The sequence below is a fragment of the Nicotiana tomentosiformis genome, chromosome 11 (genome assembly GCF_000390325.3).
Source record: "Nicotiana tomentosiformis chromosome 11, ASM39032v3, whole genome shotgun sequence".
NCBI lineage: Eukaryota > Viridiplantae > Streptophyta > Magnoliopsida > Solanales > Solanaceae > Nicotiana > Nicotiana tomentosiformis.
In genome coordinates this window covers 33,643,424-33,667,700 of record NC_090822.1, presented here as the reverse complement: position 1 = coordinate 33,667,700, position 24,277 = coordinate 33,643,424, and the positions used below count along the sequence as shown (strand labels likewise).

General features: G+C 34.5%; 2 protein-coding genes across 2 annotated transcripts; both read right to left on the bottom strand.

Annotated features, from left to right (window-relative positions):
* Nucleotides 1–1,638: 1,638 nt before the first annotated feature.
* Nucleotides 1,639–10,859, bottom strand: LOC138901235 (uncharacterized). The gene is made up of 3 exons (XM_070188981.1): nt 10,453–10,859; nt 6,765–7,086; nt 1,639–1,650 (listed from the first exon to the last, which is right to left on the bottom strand). The coding sequence occupies exons 1-3, from the start codon at nt 10,857–10,859 to the stop codon at nt 1,639–1,641; spliced, it is 741 nt and encodes a 246-aa protein (XP_070045082.1).
* Nucleotides 10,860–16,179: 5,320 nt separating this feature from the next.
* Nucleotides 16,180–16,732, bottom strand: LOC104118519 (mitochondrial import receptor subunit TOM7-1). The gene has a single exon (XM_009629772.4). It carries the CDS (start codon nt 16,585–16,587, stop codon nt 16,354–16,356), a length of 234 nt encoding a protein of 77 aa, XP_009628067.1. The 5' UTR covers nt 16,588–16,732; the 3' UTR covers nt 16,180–16,353.
* Nucleotides 16,733–24,277: the final 7,545 nt, after the last annotated feature.

Here is a 24,277-nt window from a genome sequence, read left to right as displayed (position 1 = left end):
CGTCCAATTTATGTAGCGGTATTCCAACTTCATAGTCAAACTAGTTTTCTTTAATCGTAATTTTTTCAATTGCTTTTTGAATATTTTTGCCCTATTGTTTTAGTCCTTCAGCAGCACCTCGCACAATTTCAAAGATCATGTACAACTCTTTCAACAACATCTCGTTTAATAATATTCTGTTAAACCATAAAACACCATAAAAAGGTAAAACTAGCACATGTAAAGTACCATGGAGGTTTATAATCCCACCTTCTACAAGTATTTAAAAATATATGTGAATACAGTAAAAAAAAAAAAAAATTGTTTGACTCTCAAAATTTGAACATCGTCACATAAATTGGGACGAAGAAAATAATAGTTATCAGTGCATCAGATATAATATATTTTTGTAAATTCTTTCCAATTTATTGACACTTTTAATGGTTTGATTGATTGATTTATGCAGATGAGTATTGGGTCGGGTCAGTCATCTTTTAATTGGGTCAATATTTATTAGTTTAAAAAATATAGAATAAAAAAGTATTACATCGGAAAGTTGAATTTTTAGGTAATTATGACTTTTTGTGTTGGATGGTAAAAGTATTGTGATTTTTCTGTTAGAAAATATAGTACGTGACTTTGGTTTAAAAAAAGTTATAATTGTATGACAATTTGTAAAATTTACCTCATTGTGAATTAATGTTGTGTGTCAATAGATAAGTCGTAGTTGCAAATATAATGATCTCTTTTATCTAGTCATAAAGAAGGTTTACACTTCAAATTACTATAAAGGTCAACATGATATCAAATTCAAATATTGAAGTTTATATTATTAGATGAAGATTCGTTTTTCTTACGTGCCACTTACTTGAATTCTAAGGTAAACTATATACATGAGGTAAAAGTGAAGAATTTCAAAAATTAAACTTCATACTTCAACATTTTATGTATATTTACTATACTTAAACATAATATTTATTTTTATTTTATGTATATTTAGTATACGTTGACTCCCATAAAATAAAAAAATCTAATAAATATATATTACGTATATTTATTATAGTAATAAAATTTATTTTACTCTCAGCAATGATTTTACGTATATTTATTTATGTCAACGTATAGTAAATATTATGTATATAATAAAAAATCTAGATAACATTTGAGGTTATCTAGATAAAAATCATTGCAAATAAAAATTAACGGTGTTTAATATTTATTAGTAAAATATATATTTTACGTATAATAAATAGATAAATAGTAAATAAATTCTATGTATATTTACTATTTGCTATCTAGATAAATCTGTCATCTTAATTTCTTTCGGTAAACAAGAAAATAAAGGGAACATAATTTTAGATTTCTGTTAAAAATTAAAATGTATTTAGTGTTATGACTAAAAGTGTATCACGTTGTTAAAGTAAATGGACTATTAGTGTTCCGTGTGGAAGAAAATGTATGACTTTGAATCTAAAGCCAAATATAATGTATGTTTTTGGGCTTTATTTTAATGTTATGACTAAAAGTGCACCACTTTGTTAAAGTAAATGTACTATTAGTACTCCATGTGAAAGAATATGTATGACTTTGATTCTAAAGCTAAAGATGATGTATTGTTTTGGTCTTTTCCTCACATTTTCTATATAAACTATTATTTCCTCAGAAAAGCACCTGCAATAGGAATTAAGGAAATTTGAATTCAATAAGAGGAACGTAATTTATTTATCTTAAAAAGAGGGGAATTTATTAGAAAAACTAATCTCTTATTCTCGCAATCTCAGTGAACACTCTCGTTGTTCTCTTTTTAACAATTCAGTATTTCGCTTATTCAGAAGAAGAGCTATTTACATCAACAAAAATTCTCTTTCCTTTTATCTACTTGTTATTTTATTCGATAGGTATTTCTTTCTAAATTATTCTTATTTGGAAAAGTGAGTTAAAACGTGTTATGGATTTTAGAAAAAATATGCAGGCAACAAGAATGTTGAAAATAGAATTGAAAAATTGTGTCTAAAATTTTATTAATCATAGGGTTTTAAATAGCCAAATAAATAAAGTAATAGACTCCTCCTACAACTAAATTACTAAACTCTGACTATAATTAAAATTCTGAATCTTCTAGCAGACTCCTCCTAAAACTAAACAACTAATTATTTTAGAAAACAATAACAGATGCAAAATCCAACACTCCTCCTTGCTTCTGTTGCTACAGTCTAAAGAAGGTCATCCTCAATTCCTTCTTCTGCTATTAGTGTTTGTGCATGAGCATCTTTGAACTTGCACACTTTTGTAACATGACCTTTTTGTTTGCAATTTCCACATAATGCATCAGGTCTCCACCAACAAAATTTTTCTAAGTGTGTTTTCTTTTTGCAATATTTGCAATAAGGATAGTCGACTTTTTCTTTTTGGTGTTTCGCATAAAAAATACACTCAGTAACTTTGTCTTGTCTGAAGGCTCTTCTTTACTCTTGTGCTTGAAGAGCACTTATTAATTTTGCAACAGAGATGCTAGAGGAATCTTTAGACTCTTCCAGAGAGGAAATTTTGGATTCAAATCTCTCGGAAATTATCACAAGAATTTTTTCAACTATCCTGTCATCTTTGAAATCCTCGCCAAGTAACCTGATTTTATTGACAATTAAAGAAATTTGGTCAGATTACTTAGCGATAGTCTCATCATCTTGCATTCTAAGAGATTCAAAATCTGATTTTGTCTGCCTCGTTCACTTCCTTGATACTCCTGTTTGAGTGTTTTTCAAGCTTCTTTTGTTGTCTCACATGCAATGATTTTAGAGAAGATTGAATCTGCAACTGAATTTTGAATTATAGTTTTGGCTTTCTATTTTTTGGTTTTCTCATCTTAATGAGCTTTGATTTGGGCAAGGGTAGGATTTGCAGGAAGTGGTTGTATAAGTTTCTCAATTCAAGGTATATTTATAGACTATTTAGCACTGTTTCTGAAAAAGTTTGCAACTTTTCAGAAACAACCATAGCTGTTGGAACAGGTGGGAATATTTCAACAGAAATATTGCGGAAAAATAAAAAATGGATTTAAAATAATCCGAGAAAGAAAACGGACCGGAGCGGGTCGCGTTGAGGGTCCTGGGTTAATCCGGATTGAATTTTCGTTAATTAATTAAATTAATTAATTAAATAATTGAAAGGAATTTTATCCAAAAAGATTAATCCGAAGCTGAAGCCGAGCGATGACGACGACGACGCGAGGCTTGCCTTCTTCTTTACTCTTTAAGAGCTAGAAGAAGAGCAATTGTATATATACCCATCAAAAGTCTTTTCTTCCTCCAATATGGGACAATGTCCCTTTGCCAAGGAGGGAAACTCAAATATTTCATTTTTTCTCCATTTCTGATTCGCCCTCTTTAAGCTACACCAAGCTTAAAAGCCCAACAATCCCCCATATGAATGGGGAATGGCTATAAAATAAAGGAATGCACGTACGCGTGTGTGTTTTACATGCAAGAATTAATTGCATCTGGATATGTAGGTTTCCCTTTGAACTTTCCGTAGTAAACTTATATCGGATATACTCGGTCAATCGGTAGATTTGATATCTTTGAACAGTCGAGATTTATTGTATACCTAGACAACATAACCACACAATTAACCCTTAACCATCTATGGTTCTCACAGTTGTGTTCGTTTCAGCCATGAACACCGCCTGATTTCATGAGTGCTTTGAGAATGGGCTTTTACTTTCATTCCCCTTGAAGCGGCTTACGCTTACACTTCATACTCACATAGGTGATTTCTAAACGTGTAATACTATAGACACACTATCTGGTCATATCCTGCCAGACTTAGCAAATCATTAAAAAACTTTAAGCTTTATTGACACATCAGAAAGCCTTAATGCTTTACCTCGATTTCTGAACATTGTCTTCATCGCGAGAATGGGTTGAGTTATTTGACAATGTTAAACTGGCATTCATAACTTTGTTTGATCTCTTTGAACCTATCTCTTGGGATCTCTAGTCTGCTAGGTAGAGTTACCGCCATGATGATTTGTCCTATGCCTTAACCCTATTCCCCTTGATAATCTTTCAACTGCCTCTCTAGATAGGCCTTTTGTAAGTGGATCCAACACGTTATCTCTTGACTTTACGTAGTCAATCGTGATAACACCACTAGAGAGTAGTTGTCTAACAGTATTGTGTCTCCGTCATATATGACGAGATTTTTCGTTATACATAACGCTCCCTGCCCTGCCTGTTGTTGCTTGACTATCACAATGTATACATGTTGGTGCCAAAGGTTTGGGCTAAAATCGAATATCTTCCAAGAAATTCCGGAGCCATTGAGCTTCTTGAAAATTCGAGTCTTAGGAAATCATCCAGACACTGCTCCACCCCCAATTGTAAAAATATATCCACTCGTGGATTTAACTTCAGATGATCCGGTGATCCAATTTGCATCACTATATCCCTCGATCACTGAGGGATATTTGTTATAATGCAAAGTATAATTTTACGTATGTTTTAGATACCCCAAAACTCGTTTCATTGCCATCCAATATATTTGATTGGGATCACTTATAAACCGACTCAGTTTGCTAATAGTACATGCTATATCTGATCGCGTACAATTCATGATATACATCAAACTTCCCAATACTCTTGCATAGTCCAGTTGTGAGTCACTTTCACTTTCATTCTTATAAAATGCATAACTAACGTCAATTGGAGTCTTGGAAATTTTAAAATCCAAATACTTAAACTTGTCAAGTACCTTTTCAATATAGTGAGACTGTGATAATACTAGACCGTGTGGAGTCTTGTGAATTCTAATTCCTAAGATCACATCAGCAACTCCTTAGTCTTTCATGTCAAATTTGCTAGCCAACATGTGCTTAATAGCATTTATATCTGCCATATTTTTTCTCATTATCAACATGTCATCAACATATAAACAAACAATGATCTCATGACTTGGAGTGTTTTTAATGTAAACACATTTGTCACACTCGTTAATTTTAAACCCATTTGCCAACATTGTTTGGTCAAATTTGGCATGTCATTGTTTGGGTGCCTGTTTAAGTCCATAAAGCGACTTAACAAGTTTGCACACTTTCTTTTCTTTACCAGGAACCACAAAACCCTCAGGTTGTTCCATGTAAATCTCTTCCTTCAATTCTCCATTTAAGAAAGCTATTTTAACATCCATTTGATAGATTTCAAGATCATACACGATGGCTAGTGCCACTAACACCCTAATAGATGTTATCCTCGTTACTGGCGAGTAAGCGTCAAAGTAATCAAGGCCTTCCTTTTGGCTATAACCTTTGACAACAAGTCTTGCCTTATATTTGTAAATAATGCCATCAGCTTTCATTTTCCGTTTAAAGATCCATTTCGAACCTAAAGGCTTATTTGCCGGAGGAAGATCAATCAATTCCCATGTATGGTTATCCAAAATTGATTGAATCTCACTATTGACTGCTGCTTACCAAAATGCTGAATCAAAATATGACATAGCTGCTTTAAAAGTTTGAGGCTTATTTTCAAGCAAGAATGTCACAAAATCATGTCCAAAGGAAGTAGATGTTCTTTGACGTTTGCTATGCCTTGGATCTTCTACACTTGGAGTATTTTCCTTTGGTTCTTTCCGAGGTCGTTTAGGTCATCCACTTAACGACTCGCATTCAGTTTTATACGGATAGATACTTTCAAATAATTCAGCATTATCTGATTCCATTACCGTATTAACATGAATTTCGGGATTATCGGATTTATGAACTAAAAAACGACATGCTTTACTATTTGTTTCATATCCAATGAAAACGCAATCTACAGTGTTTGGTCCGATTTTAACTCTTTTAGGTAAGTAAAGGAACTTGTACCTTTGCTAGATACTCTAACACTTTGAAATATTTCAAGTTGAGTTTTCTTCCTTTCCATTTTTCATATGGAATAGATTGCATTTCGTTGTGGGGTACTCTGTTGAGTATTCGGTTAGTTGTAAGGATAGCTTCCCCCACATACTTTGCGGTAATCCGAAACTTATTAATAAAGAATTCATCATTTCTTTTAATGTCCGATTTTTTCTTTCCGCAATTCCATTGGATTAAGGTGTGTAGGGGGCAGTAGTTTGATAAATAATTCCATATTCAGAACATATTTCTGCAAACGGAGATTCATATTCTTCACCCATATCACTTCTAATCATTTTGATCTTTTTATTCAATTGCTTCTCCACTTCATTCTTGTATTACTTAAATGCTTCAATTACTTCATCCTTACTATTAAGCAAATAAACATAACAATATCGAGTGCAATTGTCAATAAAAGTAATAAAATACTTTTTTCCACCTCGAGATGGTGTTGACTTCATATCACAAATGTCAGTATGAATTAAGTCTAAATGATTTGAATTCCTTTCAACAGACTTATAAGGATGTTTTACAAACTTAGATTCAACACCCATTTGACATTTTGATTTATTACACTCGAATTTAGGCAATACTTCTAAATAATTAACTTCTGTAAGGTTTTGTAATTGACATGTCCTAAACGAATATGCCATAAATTATTTGACTCAAATAAATAAGAAGAAGCTGAAATTTTATTCATATTGTCAACAACCATTACATTTAGTTTGAAAAGGCCCTCTCTGAGGTAGCCCTTTCCAACATACATTTCATTCTTTCTTACAACAACTTTATCATAAACAAATACACATTTGAATCCATTCTTAACAAGTAAAGAAGTAGAAACTAAATTCTTCCTAATAGTAGGAACATGAAGAACGTTGTTGAGCGTTAACACCTTGCCAGAAGTCATCTTCAGGAATATCTTCCCGTAACTTTCAATCTTGGTTGTTGCAGTATTTCCCATGAAAAGCTCTTTTTCGGGACCAGCAGTAGAGTAAGCCGCAAATGCTTCTTTGACAGCACAAATATGTCGAGTGGCTCCAGAGACAATCCACCACTCCTTCGGATTTCCAACTAGGTTGCATTCCGAAAGCATTGCATACAGATTATCAATGTCATCATTCTTTTCCACTATGTTGGCATGTTCCTTCTTCTTATCCTTTTTCGGGAGACGACAATCAGGGGCTTTGTGACCAGCTTTTCCATAACTGTAACAGCTGCCCTTGAATTTCTTTTTGTTCTGCTCCTTAGTCTATCCAGAAGACCTCTTTCCCTCCTTACTTTTTGGAGTAATTTCCTCAACGATATTAGCTCACATGATTGTTGAATTTCCACGAGACGTCTTATCGGTTGTTTTGTTGTCTTCCTCAATCTTGAGACGAATATGTCACGACCCGAAATTCCCACCTTCGGACCGTGATGGCGCCTAACATTTCACTTGCTAGACAAGCCAACGTTAGAATAATATTATCCATTTTTAAAATAATTTTTAAATTATTAATAATCAAAGAAACAAATGCGGAAGTAAAGTCTAAAATATAGTGAACAATCCATAAAAAAATAACGGTGTCTAAATACCATCCCAGAATTGGTGTTACAAGTGCACAAGCTTCTAGAATAATACAAATAAGGGTATGAATAAAATAAAGATGTCTGGAAATAAACACACAGCTAAAGTAAAGTAGATGGGGACTTTAGAAACTGCGGACGTCGTGTAGTTATACCTCAAGTCTCCTATAGTAGATGAAATCCGAGCAAATCTTTGGTACGCCGCTGGGACCAACTCCGAAATCTGTACAAGAAGTGCAGAGTATAGTATCAGTACAACCGACCCCATGTACTGGTAAGTATTGAGCCTAACCTCAACGAAGTAGTGACGAGGCTAAGGCGGGTCACTTACATTAACCTGTACGTAATATTAGTAACAACAACAAATAATAGAAATAAATCAGATAACTCATTTATAATAATTGAAGCCAACCCAGCAGTTATAACCAATTATCATTTTCATCAATTTCCGTTGCAGCGTGCAACCCGCCCTCACAATACATTCATGTTCAATTCTGTTGCGGCGTGCAACCAGCTCCCATAATATATTCATTTTCAATCCTCTCATATAATTATTTTTAATCAAGTATATATATATTGACTTTTAAATAAGTCTATTGCGGCGTGTAATCCGATCCCCCAAATATTGACTTTTAATAACTCTATTGCGGCGTGCAATCCGATCCCCAAAATTTTGAGTTTTAATAAGTCTATTGCGGCGTGCAATCCGATCCCCCAAATATTGACTTTTAATAAGTCTATTGCGGCGTGCAACCTGATCCTCCAATATGGACTTTTTAATAAGTCTGTTACGGCGTGCAACCCGATCCTCCAATATATCCATTTCAATCAATTTTATTGCGACGTGCAACCCGGTCCTCCAATATATCCATTTACCAATTCTTATAGAAGAAATTTCTCCAATAAATGCGACAATTAATATAAAATTATAAGACAACAAGCATACAATAATTATGATTTAATTATGAAACAAACAATGACAAATAGCAAATTATTATGGAAATCAGGGAGAAAATAGGTAGTTTAACATTTAATATGCTAAATGTACAATAACAATTAAGACACATAATTCAAATAGCATCTGACAATTAATGCAGGAATTCAAGAATTAATATTTGACAAAGAATAGGAGCGAAATAATTATTATAATAATTAATTCATGATTTAAAACGATTTATGATTTTTCAAATAATTATGCAAATAATTAATTTGACGACGTATAGACACTCGTCACCTCGCTTATACGTCGTTCACATGCATTTCACATAACAAATAGTTTAAGGGTTGTATTTCCTCGCTTTGCAAATTCTAATCAATTACTCGACCACAACTTTTCCTTTTAAATTTGTCTCCAAAAGCTCCAAATCTATTCATAAACAATTTAATATACTCAATACGAATCATAGAAATTAATTCCATATGAATTTACTAATTTTTCGGATAAAAATCAGAAATTTATTAAAATATTCGACAGTGGGATCCATGTCTCAAATCCCGGAAAAACTCGCGAAATTCGAACACCTGTTCCGCTACGAGTTCAACAATACAAAAAATATCCAATTCCGATGTCAAATGGACCTTCAAATCAAAAAAATTCGTTTCTGGAAGATTTTAGAAAAATCTAATTTTTCTTCCATAAATTCATGGATTCATGATATAAACAAGTATGGAATCATGAAATATAATCAATATAGGATAAGGAACACTTACCCTAATATGTTCCGTGAAAATCGCCCAAAAATTCGCTTTAACCGAGCTCAAAACAACCAAAATGTAAAAATAATATCGGACTCTTCGATTTATATACTGGCCAGGCATTTCTGCACCTGCGGTGCCTGGGCTCGCATTTGCGAGAAAATCTCGCATCTGTGAAAAGGGGCTGCCAGGCGAGGCCTCGCATCTACGGAGGAAAAATGCGAACCTCCGCTGACCTCTGCTTCTGCGATTATTGTGTCCGCTTCTGCGGACACGCGGGTGCGTGCAGGTTTCCACACCTGCGGAATTTTGTCCAGCCACGCCCGGGTGCATCTGTGATGGAAGGCTCGCTTCTGCGAGCTCGCACCTGCGGTCAAAAATCCGCAGGTGCAATTACACTAGAAGGCCAAATTTTAGATTTTTGCTTAAGTCCAATTCTTGTTCCGATTTCGATTCGAATCACACTCGGGGTACTCGGGACCCCGTCCGAATATATCAACAAGTCCTGTAACATAATACGGACTTACTCGGGGTCTAAAATCACGTCCAATAACATCAAAATTGCAATTCACACCTCGATTTGAACTTTGAGTTTTAAACTTTTCAATTTGCAAATCTCGTGCCAAAACATATTAAATGAATCCAGAATGACTTCAAATTTGGCACACACGTCATAAATAACATAACGGAGCTATTCAAATTTTCAGAATTGGATTCCGGCTCCGATATCAAAAAGTCAACCCCGTGGTCAAACTTGAAAATCTTTAGCCTTTAAATTACTAGTTTCCGTTAAATGGTCATAACTTGAGTTAGGGACCTCCAAATTAAATTATGGGCATATGCCCAAGTCCCAAATCACGATACGGACCTACCAAAATTATTAAAATACTGATTTGGGTCTGTTTTCTCAAAATGTTGACCAAAGTCAACTCAGTTGAGTTTTAAATCTCTATTTCACATTTTAATCTATTTTTCACATGAAAACTTTTCAAAAAATTTATACAGACTGCGCACGCAAATCGAGGAATAATAAATGGTGCTTTTTGAGGTCTTAAAATACAGAATTACTTATTAAATTTAAAGATGACATTTTGGGTCATCACAAAATCACAAGATCTTCTAACTTTATTTCTTTGTGCTTATGCTTAAGATAGTTTTTGAAATCTCCCCACGAAGGAGACCATTTTTCAATCATTGCAGCCACTTGAAATGCTTCATTCACGACCATACCTTTAGCAATAAGGTCGTGAAAAATAAGTTGAAGTTCTTGAACTTGGGTTCCAACGGTTTTGCTATCTATCATTTTATAGTCTAGAAACTTGGCAACCACAAACTTCTTCAAGCATGCATCTTCAATCTTGTACTTCTTCTCAAGTGCATCCCATAATTCTTTCAAAGTTTTCACAGCACTGTAGACATTGTACAAGTCACCCTCCAAAGCACTTAGGATGTAGCATTTGCAAAGAAAGTCTGCATATTTCCACGCCTCAACAATCATGAATTTCTCGTTGTCCGGCATGTCCGCAGTAGGCACCGGAGGTTCTTCACTAGTGAATTTCTGCATACCAAGTGTGGTAAGCCAAAAGAACGCCCTTTGCTGCCATCCTTTGAAGTTGGCTCCAGAAAATTTTTCCGGTTTCTCAGCCGATGGAACAACAGTTCGGCTTGACGATGCTATCGTCGTTGCCGCAACAGTCGCAGAAGGATTTCCGTTATCAATTTCCATTTCTCACTGTCAATAACAGAAGAGTTTAATTAATGGCAGAAAACATAACAATAAACAATACTGTAATTTACAATAAACAGTACGTTTAATAAATAAAAAACCAAAGTTTGCATATATTATTTTACAGAAAACGATGAAGTTTTTATGTTCTTCAAATCGTTTCTGAATTTCAATACTCTGATGGAGATTTTATATCTTCAAATCAGAATAGTAAAATTCAGAAGGAATAGAAAATCACACAGGTTTTAATCTCCACAAACAGAATACAGAATACAATAAAATAATTTCCTTAAGATTGCTATTCAATCTGTATTGTTGTAATAAACAATAAAAAAATTAAACTTTCTAAAATAGAAACAGAAACAGAAAGTTAGTAGAACCAGTTTGACGAAATAAATTCTGAAAAATAATATCGGAATAAATCGAGCCCATTGAATGTACAATGCGTCCTTAAGGAAATTATTCCCCTCAAGTACCTGAGGTGCTGGAATATTATCCTTCCAGGATAGAACGATTCAACTCACCAGTGTATTGGTACAAAAAATGCGGGTGAACTTCAAACCACTCAATGGTCGTAAAAGACACTAGAAAAAATATTGTCCAGAAGAAGAAGAAGATAATCAGGAAATTTAGTAAGTAAAGATTCTGAGATTCAAGGCATATTTATAGACTATTTGGCACTGTTTCTGAAAAGGTTTGCAACCTTTCAGAAACAGCCATAGCTGTTGGAACATGTGGGAATATTTCAACAGAAATATTGCGTGAAAACAGAAAACGAATTTAAAATAATCCGGAAAAGAAAACGGATCGGATCGCGTCGCGGGTTCTGGATTAATCCTGATTGAATTTTCGTTAATTAATTAAATTAATTAATTAAATAATTGAAAGGAATTTTGTCCAAAAAGATTAATCAATCAATCTTTGACCGAAGTCGAGCGAGCGAGCGAGCGACGGCGTGAGGCTTGCCTTCTTCTTAACTCTTTAAGAGCTAGAAGAAGAGCAATTGTATATATACCCATGAAAAGTCTTTTCTTCCTCCAATATGGAACAATATCTCTTTGCGAGGGAGGGAAACTCAAATATTTCATTCACGCTCTTTAAGCTACACCAAGCTTAAAAGCCCAACACTAAGAACTTCATCCAAGGTACTAGTATGAGTTACTAGATCAGCGGGAATTGACTCAGCTGATGAAACATCTCATTTTCTACGGATAAGTCAGAAGTTTGAGTCACATAAAAAGCACCTATAATATGATAAAAAAAAATATTTTTTAATTAATAGTTAACGCATTAAATAATTGTTATAAAGAAAGTAAAATAAGGAAGGTAGGCGTAATATTATAAACCACGAATCATGCCAATATGATGGAGCGAAACGTGAGGGGAGGTCTCCGAAATTAGTATGTATTTTATATGTCGGATACACAAACGACATACAAAATACATTCAACTAACATAATTGTATATAAATTGTATGCAAGTTGTATGTATGTTTTATTTAATCGAATTCTGTACAATAAAATATTATATACAAATTGTATATAAGTTATATGTCAGTTATCTATTTTGACCGAATTTATGTACAACAAAAAGTTGTATACAAGTTATATATAAATATGTGTTTGACCATATATATATATATATATATATATATATATATATATATATATATATATATATATATATATATATATATATATATTGTAAAAAACGAATTTACTTTTTGTAAATAGAAAAATCTGGCTAAAATGGACAAATATTATCCTTATTTTGTATCTATAGGAAAATAAAAGTTCCCTGAATAATCCTACCCTGGCCACGCATTTTATACCACACTATTTGATTAGACATGGAGCTAAGACATTAGTTTGACTACCTTATAGTATATGTAATATTAAAAAATGGTTTTAAAAAAAGACAATAATTGAAAGTTTTCTTTGATGAGAAAACATGGAAGTTGAAAGTAATAAGCTCAGAGAATTTGTAAAAGTTTATGAAGTCTCATATAAATAGTTGACGAGAGTAATGCATTCCCCTCCTTTTTGTAATTTCCATACAAGGAGTTGGACGTCGGACTTCATTCAAAGTACGACCTCTCCAATAAGGTTTTCCATAACATATACTAATAGACTATCCCATAAATTAATTGAGGTGTGCAAAAACTAATCGAAACCCGAGTGTCATAAAAGAATAAAAAAAGAAATGCCCCAACAAGAGAATTTTTAACTACGATGTTTGACACCCACAAGCACTATAACCGATTTAGGTCCCGAAATTAGCCATTTGGGACACATATTTTTGCTAAAAGTTACTTCACTCCACAACGAGTTTGATCATCCAAATAGCTTTTTAAATATATACGGGAAAGTTGTACAAAATAGGGCCGAGTATGCAAAAATATATCGCAACAACACATTATTGCCCGTCAACAATGACATTTCCTGAGAGTTGTAAACCAAGAACACAATTGCATAAACAGAGAAAAGAGAAATTAGCAGTATCACAACTTTCTAATTCTCTAGCTTTCAAACAAAAACAATACGCTAAAAGGTTATCTAACTTTGCGACTTCACAGAATAAGAGAAAGAGGGAAAAACTTAGTCCCTTGCTTTGGTCGAAAACTAGGAACCTTTTCAAAACAAAAATGTAGGTGATGGATGATATAGTCAGATGTGGACTACTTGTGGTCAATAAAATAGTCAGACACTAATTTAGGCAATTAACATCAAATACCAAAGTCCACAAGAAGAAGATACTATTCACCATCAACCAGGTAGGAAACTAAAGCATAACAGCTACAAAACCAACCAGACATGGCAAGGCAACTAGATTAACAGGAACTCCATCAAATAGTCAATTAAAGCCGAAATAGATGATAGTTATTAAAGTAGCATCTTGTTTGTACAAAAGAACATACCCCTATTACAAGTGAAATCTCAAAATGTTTTCAGCCATACTTACTGATAGCTTGGAAGAGCCGTATAGTTGCAAGAGCGTAATCAGCACGAACATAGATTACCACTATACCATACTCGATTCTTACATTATGAAAATCGAACAAATCAACCTACTTGATAACAGAAGAACTAGAACAAGGGGCAAAACACAAAAGTTTTCCAGTCCGAGAGAACTAGCAAACAAGACTAGAGCATTGTCCTAAATGGTGACCAATATACTTCAGCAACAACAAACAACAACGACGACCCAGTAAAATCCCACAAAGTGGGGTCTGGGGAGGGTAATGTGTACGCAGACCTTACCCCTACCCCGATGGGGCAAAGACGCTGTTTCCGATAGACCCTCGGCTCAGGAAGACACATTAAAGATATTACTAAACAGTATTAACTCAAAAGATTTTACTAGCCCTTAAGCTTTCTTAGCAGAATACAAGCATAACCTTCCTATAAAGCACCAGAGCAAAAAAAGAATCCAAATTGCGTATTCAATTTTATACAAACTAAAAGGATATAGTAGTACTAAACTGGCCTTGTTGCAAAACATGTGTGTGAAACTAAGATGGTAAAACAAACTCAACACATCAAAATCCAATATTCAAGAATGTGGATCGGCCACGAGCAGAAAACCAATTTATTTGAGTCAAATAGAAACATGCTTAGAAGGTCCCTCTTCCAGAAATCACATGGATGCAGGAAACCCAACCTTTTTTTTATTGTAACAGTGGTGTATAGGCCAACTTGTGCACCTCAACTATTCTACCATGCACTTATTACCTCCCACCAACAACTGGATAACTCTGCTCGACAAAGGCTTATGCAGATGGGAAGATATCACCTAATGTCTTTTGTCTTCTCTGGTTTGAACCCTCTTCTCGAAGGTTGCACCTACTTCATTCACCACTCGGTCACACCCTTGGCTAAACCCGAAAAAATAGATCTAGTTAGCACTTGATAAAATATCATGACCAGATAACTGAATAAACTAGTATGAACAGCCAACTAACTGTCAATTCACGAGCTGACAATTCATCCTCAGTCATGTTCTCCATGAATCTTAACCAACCGATTCTCAACACTCATTGCAAATTCTCCCAACGCTTCATCATAATTATAAACAACCTTCCCCACCCCTAATTAGTTGTTTTACTTGGCTATTACTAGAAAAATGCCTTCAAAATACCAAATTGCATAGTTAAACTAATATCATGAGGAAATAAAACAGAGAGCACAATTACAATTTTAACAAACCCACCAGCTTAATAACCAACATCATAGTATTAGACCCTAAAAACACAAACCCGAGTACATGAAAATTCAAGAGGAAATCGAAACGTCTTACCAGTATACACTACAAAACCAACATTTACTCATACACAACACTAAAATTGATCAATACCAAGGAGATCCAGCTAAAAAAAAGCTAACTCCTCCATTTCAGGTTTCACAACCCATTAGTACGAAAACATCATTACAAGTAAAAATCACAGTTTCATTGCACCAAAAACAAAAACCAATATGTCCAACAATAGTCAAATTGATAAATATATCCCCACCCACCCCCAAGATTATCAATCAGGGTATATACACCAAAAAGGGCTATTACTCATACTTCGCAAAAGCCAAAATTGACTCAGACACAACTCAAATCAAAATTGATCAAGAGTGTGGATCAATCACAACCAGCAAGCCAGTTTATCGAGTCAAATAAAAACATGCTTAGTGAAGGTCCCTCTTCCTAATGGTATCCAGGCCAGCTAGCACATCTCGACTACTCCACCACCAGGTAATAATTCTTCCCGCCAAGGTGAAAAGAAATCACCTAATATTTTTTGTCGATTTAAACCTTAGTCTCTAAGGTATGCATTCACTTCATTGACCACTTGGCCAAACCCTTGGGTAACTCGAAAAATAGGTCCAGTTACCACCGGCTGAAGTATCATGACCAAAAGACCAAATAAACAAGTATGAACGGCCAAGAAACTGTCATTTCACGAGCTACCTAGTCATCCTCAATCATGTCCTCCATAAATCTTGACCAACCGATTCTCAACAGTGATTGCATATTCTCCCAACGCTTTACAATGATAAACAACCTTCCCCACCCCTAATTAATTACCAAAAAATGCCTTCAAAGTCAACTTGCATAGTTAAACTAATGTTTCATGAGGAGATACGACAGAAAACACATATACAATTTAACAAACCCACCAGCTTAATAACGAAGGCACAGCATTAGAAATTAAAAACAAAAGCTCTAGTGCATCAAAATTCAAGAGGAACTGAAGCTTCTTAAGAGTACACACCACAAAACCAAAATTTTACTCATATACAACAAAAATTATAACTGATCAATATCAAGGTGATCCAGCTAAAAAGATAACTTCTTTATTTCAAGTTTCACAACCCATTAGCATCAACAGAACATTAAAAAGACAAAAAACAAAACTTCTAAACAATAATATTGGCAAATAAAAGTCAAATCGACTAATATCATACCCCCCATCCCAACCCAAAATAACCTCACAAGAAAAGGGGTTTTAGACAGGGCTAAGAAGCTGAGAAAGAGAGGGTTTGGGTTCAGAATTCATGCCAATGATGATGACAAGTGGGATAAAACCATAATGGGTTATGACTTTGGCCTTTTTTGCAGTCCATGTGCCCCACTCCTTCACGAATTTTCCCACCACCGCCACTGCTCCGTCGTCCTCATCTGCTGCTGCTGCCTTTTTGGTGGTCTTCCCCTTAGCCTTCAGCATAATCTTGGATGACATGTTTTTAGATCTCTCTTATGGTCTCTTGGATTTTTTTTGTGCAGAGTTTTGTGCAGTTCTGAACTGAAGAAAACTTTGATTCGGCTCAGAATATTCAGTATATAATGCCCTACAACTAGAAGGGTCTATGGACAAAATTGGGAATTTAGGTTTAGAGCAAAGAGAAGTTTTGGGAATGTGAGATTAGACCCAAACTCCACTAGATGGACCTATTTTAGAATTTTTATAATTCACTTGTTTTATTATCCACCAATTTTATTAATGTAAAAGTCTCAAATTTGTCCTTGATCCAACATTAAGCAATTTTGTAATAAAATTTTTATCTAATATTATCTGAATTGTTAGGAAAATAAAGTTAGTTTTTGCTCTTGATCTTTAACGGAGCTACAATAAAAAATATCTTAACTAAAAGTTGAAAGTTAAATTTGAACACGCCATTTCAAGCCAGAGTTTCGTTAATAGCAAGACACATACAAGATGATTTGATGTCAGTAAACATATGAATGGATCAAAAGGTGTAATGAAGAGTAAAGTTGAGCAATTTTAAAGGGCAACTTTCCACCTTTTTAAATTTATTAAAGTAAGATAGATTTAACCTTAGCTTTATATAATTTTTATTTAGGTAGTCTAAATTTAATCTTTTAAGGTTAATTAATTTAAAATTTAAGAAAAATTAATTGAACAATGACTCAGTTTGCACCTAAGCTCTCTTATTGTTTCCTTTTAAATTGGGAAATTACCAACAATGTTTATTTATAAGTAGCTTATTACAAAAATTAGTCAATTCATAAAATATTACTAATATTAGCCAATTAGTTATTTGTAGCCAAAATAAAGTCAAATATTTGCTTCTTCTTTTTTTGAGTGTGTGATATTAGAATAGATTGCGTACATCTTAAGGAGCTTGAATCTCAGTTTTGGGATGATGTGGTGGAGTTTTGAGGTAGTTTGAATTGAAAATTCGACGTAGAAGATAAACATGAAAAAAATAATATGTGTATCACATTGTATATCATTTGGGTATCACATGTATACCTGTGTGCGAGATACATGCGTGATACATGTTTGATACATGTGTCGCAGAAGAATTTTTTTAACTCGATTTTAGCTACGAATTTTGATATCAAATCGGTCCAAATCATCTCTAATCTTACTCAAATTTTGTATATTGACTCATCTATATGTTTTGAATGAATTTTTTTTCTTAGATTTTTGGAATTTTGTATATATATATATATATATATATATATATTATTTGCTACCTCATCTATGAAGTTTCCTTTCTGTATTGCATCTAATATTGTTAATCACGTTTAAAAATATGGAAGGAGATCTTTGTGTGTGATTCTTGGATTGAAAGAACTTTATTTATTTGGGTTTTCAATTTCTACATGTGCTTGGTGTCACACCTCCTTTTTTCCGAGGGATAGGGGATAGGGAGTTTTTTCAATTTTAGTGACATTATTCGAAATGTGATTATTTCTTTCAGTCAGAGTCGCCACTTGAAATAATTTATGGTGTCCCAAGTCACCGGTTTATTTTAGAATCCCAAATCGAGAAAATTTGACTCTTATTTTTGGTCCGCGAACACAGAAGACCGGATAAGGAATTCTGTTAACCCAAGAGAAGGTGTGAGGCACTCCCGAGTTCCGTGGTTTTAGCACGGTCGCTTAACAATTAATACTTGGCGTAATTATCTGATTTATTACATGTTTTAAACCCATTGTATATTTTTGTCTTTTACCGCTTTTTAATATTTATGGAATTTATTTGAACAAGTCGCGATGTCGCACACTTATCGTTTTGGTACACATTGCAAACCACGCCACGTGAAACGCACCCGCGATTTATAACATGTTTATTTTTATTATTATCTGAAGTTATGGTCAAGTCGCGTGAAACGCGCACTTAAGTTGGGTTTACATATCATGACTATACCACGGAAACCGTACCTATAGTCACGATGATTTATTAATCGTGCCTAAAGCAAGCTACGAATGTTTACGAGTCTATCTTCCTAAACTAATTTGAGATTATTGTGAAGGCCATAGATTATGAAATTTATTTGTGGATGACATGTCTTAATTGCTAATGGATCATTTAGTACTTGATGACCAAAATGCTCTTTCAATTCATCTTATAATCTATAGAATATGCCCCAAGTGATAGTAATATATTAATTAACCCAATCGTTCTTATCATTAAAAAGTAATTCCTAAAGCCCAATCATTTCATGTAAATGTCCAACTCATCTTTCAAGATATTAGTGTATGGCCCAATTATGAAATAATTCATTTACCAATTAAGCTTTGAGCCCATATTCTTAGCACTAACAATCATTCTAAAATAACGACACCGGTGAAGCAAAACTCACGTCTTAACACCAAAAGAATTAACCATGGATTTCAAGGCATGCTAATTAACTAAAACTAAAAACAGTAAGCAATTAGACTAAAATATCCTTAAAAAATAACAAGTGAAACAGTAAACCAATCGCGAATCAATCTTTAAGTAAAACAGAAAAAAAAAACATTCAAATTTATAGCAAACATAATATGAATTGGAATCCGAAAACTGGAGAACAAGAAATGGACCTTTCAATAGCTAAATATTCTTCGGTACAACATGAACAAAGCTCTGATGGACTATTGTACGAACTAACCACAACCGGAAACGGTATAGAGAACCTTGACTAAAACTCTTTTGTTTTAGTGTTTGGGTAAGTTTCAGCTGGTGGTTCATGGAGGAAGATGAGTTGTTAGGTGTTGGTTTTTTGCTGGAATTTTAGGCTGGATTTTCGAAAGAAAGACGAAGAAAGAATGACACGAGTAGAAATTTCCTTATCCTAGAAGAAGAAAATAAATCTTTCTCAATTCCTTCCTCCCTATTTTTTTCCTTTCTCTCTCTCTCTCTTTTTCATCACATTTATCTTCTATTTATAGAAAAAAAAATTCGGAATTTTCAGATTTTTATTTTTTATTATTTATTTTTTTATTTTATTTTTAATTAAAAAAAAATTCAACTTCCCATTTTTCTTATTTTTTTAAAAAAATAATTCCCCACTTTCCTTTACTTTTATTTTTTAATTTCTCACTTTTTTTTACTTTTAATATATTTAAATTCCCACTTTTTTACTTTTCTTTTTTTATTTCCCACTTACTTTTACTTTATAAAAAAAAAAATCAGATACCCTTACTTTTATTTTTTAATTCCAACTTTATTTCACTTTTTATTTTTTAAATTTTCACATTCTTTTACTTTTATTTTTTTAATTTTCCACTTTTTTTACTTTTTTTTTATTAAACAATTTCTACCTACTTTTACTTTTCAATTTTATATTTATAATTTTCCTATTTTTTAATTCCCATCCGAAATTTGTTTTTTTTAAAAATATTTATAATAATTAATTTTTATTTATTTTCGATTTTTAATTCATTTTATTTAAAAATAAAGATAAAAACAATACTAATAGTAATAATTGACCTTTTAAATTATTAATAATTTTTCTATATATATATTAAATTCTGAAAATATTTACATGGTAGAAGGTGATAAAAATCCAAATATAGTCAAAAATTAGGTGCTCACAACTGCCCCTCTTTGCTTGGAAACATGAAAAGTTTTCAGGCAAAGATTAGGTGAGCCACGTGACTAATTTTTGACCAAACCATTATTCAAAAGGAAAAGAAATAAAATATAGGGTGCAACCGAGTCCTGGTTTTGGACAGCCTACATATCCCGAGTTATAGGGGAATCAGGTCGCGTGTAGTTCAAGGAGAATGGTGGAATGATGAGTTGAGGAGTCGAGTGAGGTTTCGTCGAGACTCCGGTCCGCGGTCCTGCTATTATATCAAAATAATAAAAAAACTAAACAAGCCTATCAATTATGAGTTACAAGATTCATATCTATGAGTCTTCAGATACTTGATCTTGAGTCTTGACTGGTTCTTCATGCAGACTCTGAAATAAACCTTGATGCTCGTTAGGTGTAGGTTCTAGTTCATTGTTCTATAACTTCTTCTAATCAAACCGCGACTCCAATGCTCGTGGCTTTAGTCATGTCTTAGCATTCCACATCTTTTTAATTGCTTTTGTATTTTGGATTTACTTTTTTTTTCTTTTATTCTGAATTGAGACTTCTTCTTTTGGTCATCTCGAACCCTGTGCCTCGAGGTAAAACCTACTCAGACACCAAAACAAACAATCGAACGAAATTTTTCTGCCTCAGTTTGCACTAGAAAAACTTCGTGAGTTATTGTAACAAAATTCTAAACTACTTCTTTATTGAAAGCAATAAAAGGTCATGAGTGGTGTACCCTGAAAATGTCATATTTTTTTTATTGGATTGTGTTCTTTTATTGTCAAAAGGATGTCTCAACTAAGGATTGGTGTACCTTATGTTGGGAAAATATGGCAAGGGAATAGGATACCCTATATTGGCAAAGATATCGGGGAATGGTGTACCCTGCATTTAAGATCAAATCAACTAGGGAGTAGAGACCCTATGTTGGAAAAAACGACTAGGTAGTGGAGACCCTATGTCAAAAATAAAATCAACTAGGGAGTAGAGACTCTATATTGGAAAAGACGACTAGGGAGTGGAGACCCTATGTCTACAATAACATCAACTAGAGAGTAGAGACCCTATGTTGCAAAAGATACTAGGGAGTGGAGACCCTATGTCTAAAAACATCAACTAGGGAATGGAGACCCTATGTTGGAAAATAAACTAGGGAGTGGAGACCCGATGTCTAAAAATCATCAACTAGGGAGTGGGGACCCTATGTTGGAAAATCATCAACTAGGGAGTGGAGACCCTATGTTTGAAAAGAGACTAGGGAGTGGAGACTCTATGTCTAAAATATCATCAACTAGGGAATGGATACCCTATGTTGAAAAATCATCAACTAGGGAGTGGAGACCCTATGTCTAAAATATCAATCAACTAGGGAGTGGATACCCTATGTTGGAAAAGCGACTAGGGAGTGGAGACTCTATGTCTAAAATAAAATCAACTAGGGAGTAGAGCCCATATGTTGGAAAAGGTGACTAGGGAGTGGAGACCCTATGTCTAAAAAAAAATCAACTAGGGAGTGGAGACCCTATGTTGGAAAAGAGACTAGGGAGTGGATACCCTATGTCTAAAAATCATCAACTAGGGAGTGGAGACCCTACGTTGGAAAAGCATCAACTAGGGAGTGGAGACCCTATGTTGAAAAAGAGATTAGGGAGTGAAGACCCTATGTCTAAAATATCAATCAACTAGGGAGTGGATACCCTATGTTGGAAAAACGACTAGAGAGTGGAGACCCTATGTCTAAAATAAAATCAACTAGGGAGTGGTGACCCTATGTTAGAAAAGGTGACTAGGGAGTGGAGACCCTATGTCTAAAAATAAAATCAACTAGGGAGTGGAGATCCTATGTTGGAAAAGCGACAAGGGAGTGGAGACCCTATGTCTAAAAATCATCAACTAGGGAGTGGAGACCCTATATTGGAAAAGCGACTAGGAAGTGAAGACCCTATATCTAAAAATCATCAACTAGGGAGTGGAGACCCTATGTTGGAAAAGCGACTAGGGAGTGGAGACCCTATGTTGGAAAAGCAGACTAGGGAGTGGAGACCCTATGTCTAAAAATATTAACTAGGGAGTGGAGACCCTATGTTGGAAAAACAGACTAGGGAATGGAGACCCTATGTCTAAAAATATTAACTAGGGAGTGGAGACCCTATATTGGAAAAGAGACTAGGGAGTGAAGACCCTATGTCTAAAATAAAATCAACTAGGGAGTAGAGACCCTATGTTAGAAAAGGCGAGTAGGGAGTGGAGACCCTATGTCTAAAATAAAATCAACTAGGGAGTGGAGACCCTATGTTGGAAAAGCGACTAGGGAATGGAGACCCTATGTCTAAAAATCATCAACTAGGGAGTGGAGACCCTATGTTGGAAAAGCGACTAGAGAGTGGAGACTCTATGTCTAAAAACATTAACTAAGGAGTGGAGACCCTATGTTGGAAAAGCAGACTAGGGAATGGAGACCCTATGTCTAAAAACATCAACTAGGGAGTGGAGACCCTATGTTGGAAAAGAGACTAGGGAGTGGAGACCCTATGTCTAAAAATTATCAACTAGGGAGTGGAGACCCTATGTTGGAAAATCATCAACTAGGGAGTGGAGACCCTATGTTTGAAAAGAGACTAGGGAGTGGAGACCCTATATTTAAAATAGCTTCAACTAGGGAGTGAAGACCCTATGTTGGAAAATCATCAACTAGGGAGTGGAGACCCTATGTTGGAAAAGAGACTAGGGAGTGGAGACCTTATGTCTAAAAATCATTAACTAGGGAGTGGAGACCCTATGTTGGAAAACACAGCTAGGGATTGGAGACCCTATACTACCATGATTTTTTTTCTTTCTTTTTAATTTCATATATTTTTTTAAGATAATAAGTAAAATGCGGAAAAGAGTTTGGAGAAGACTTCCCTTTTGCAGTAGTTGCTGCAAAACTGTTTCTAGCCTTTGCATAATTTCGTTTTGGTTGCACCTGCTTCTTGCAAGGTTGCTTTTGGATTGCACCTGTTTCCCCTTTTTTTTTTCAAACAAAGAACAATTTGTCAGTTTGAAATGGTGGTTGGTTTTGTGGCCTTGATTGTTTCAGTCACTTGGTCTCGGTCCTTTCAGTTGCAACTGGTTGTTTCCTGAATATCGATTGCATTTATAACCTCGGAGAACCTATGGCTTTTCCGGACTTTGTCCTGATAGTTAGTCACGTGGGACTTAACCTTTTCAACTTTTATTTTGCCCTTGTGGGCATTTGACTTTGAATTTTCTCTTTCAACAGTTTTTGATTTCGAAACATCAGCCAACATGGCCAGTTGGAGTCAACTTGATGCCCTTGCCAAGATTGGGTGCCTTTTCTTTTGCATATTGGCTTGTATCAAGTGAGAACCCTGTAAATCAGTCCTGCCTTCCCTTCTTTGTCTTAGTTTCAGAACAGAGTTAAACCGAAAAGGATTCAAAGAAAAGCAAACAATTGAATGGACAAATAAATTTAGACAAGAGGTATCCCTTTCAGGGAAAAGAAATAAGGACTTATCTGGAGTGTATACAGACTTCAATGAACATGACATGCCTCTTGGACTAGATGCCTGATCTGTGTAAACCGTCCAACTCTCAGAAATTCATCACAAATCTTGCTTTGAGACTGAGAAACTTTGCCCAGGACTGTGTCGATGCCAGTGACTGTGAGGATCCTCTTTTCGATCAGTGGCGACCTTTGCGGGTTTTCACCAGCTGGCCTCTCTCATTTCTCTTCTCACCATCACCTTATAGTGCTCTTTGTGAGTTTTCACTAACAAGACTCTCTCATTTTTGAATTTCTCTGCTTACCATCGCCTTATGGTGCCCGTGAGGTTTTCACCAATAAGACTATCTTATTTTATTTCTCTCATTTTGTTGTATCAGATCCGAGTAACTGTATCCTCCCATTTTGAATCTCTTTGCCGGTTGATCGGAAGGACTTGAAAAGGATTTGGGTAAAAAGGATTTGGATTGAATTACAACTTTAGAACCTTTCAGACAAAACCATCGCCAAAACCATTATAACATCTGCCCCAGTTTCACTTTTGAGGGAATTTGGGTTTTTGTTTTGGTGTGACTGAACCCCGGAGAGAGGCTACCTACGTATCC

What these genes read in the sequence shown, in the direction of transcription:
- LOC138901235 (XM_070188981.1), bottom strand. Translation starts at nt 10,859, where the DNA reads ATGGAAATTGATAACGGAAATCCTTCTGCGACTGTTGCGGCAACGACG. An exon ending in AAGAAGTTTGTGGTTGCCAA is followed by an intron (nt 7,087 to 10,452) that starts GTTTCTAGACTA and finishes ATTCAAGGGCAG; the next exon opens with CTGTTACAGTTATGGAAAAG.
- LOC104118519 (XM_009629772.4), bottom strand. Translation starts at nt 16,587, where the DNA reads ATGTCATCCAAGATTATGCTGAAGGCTAAGGGGAAGACCACCAAAAAG.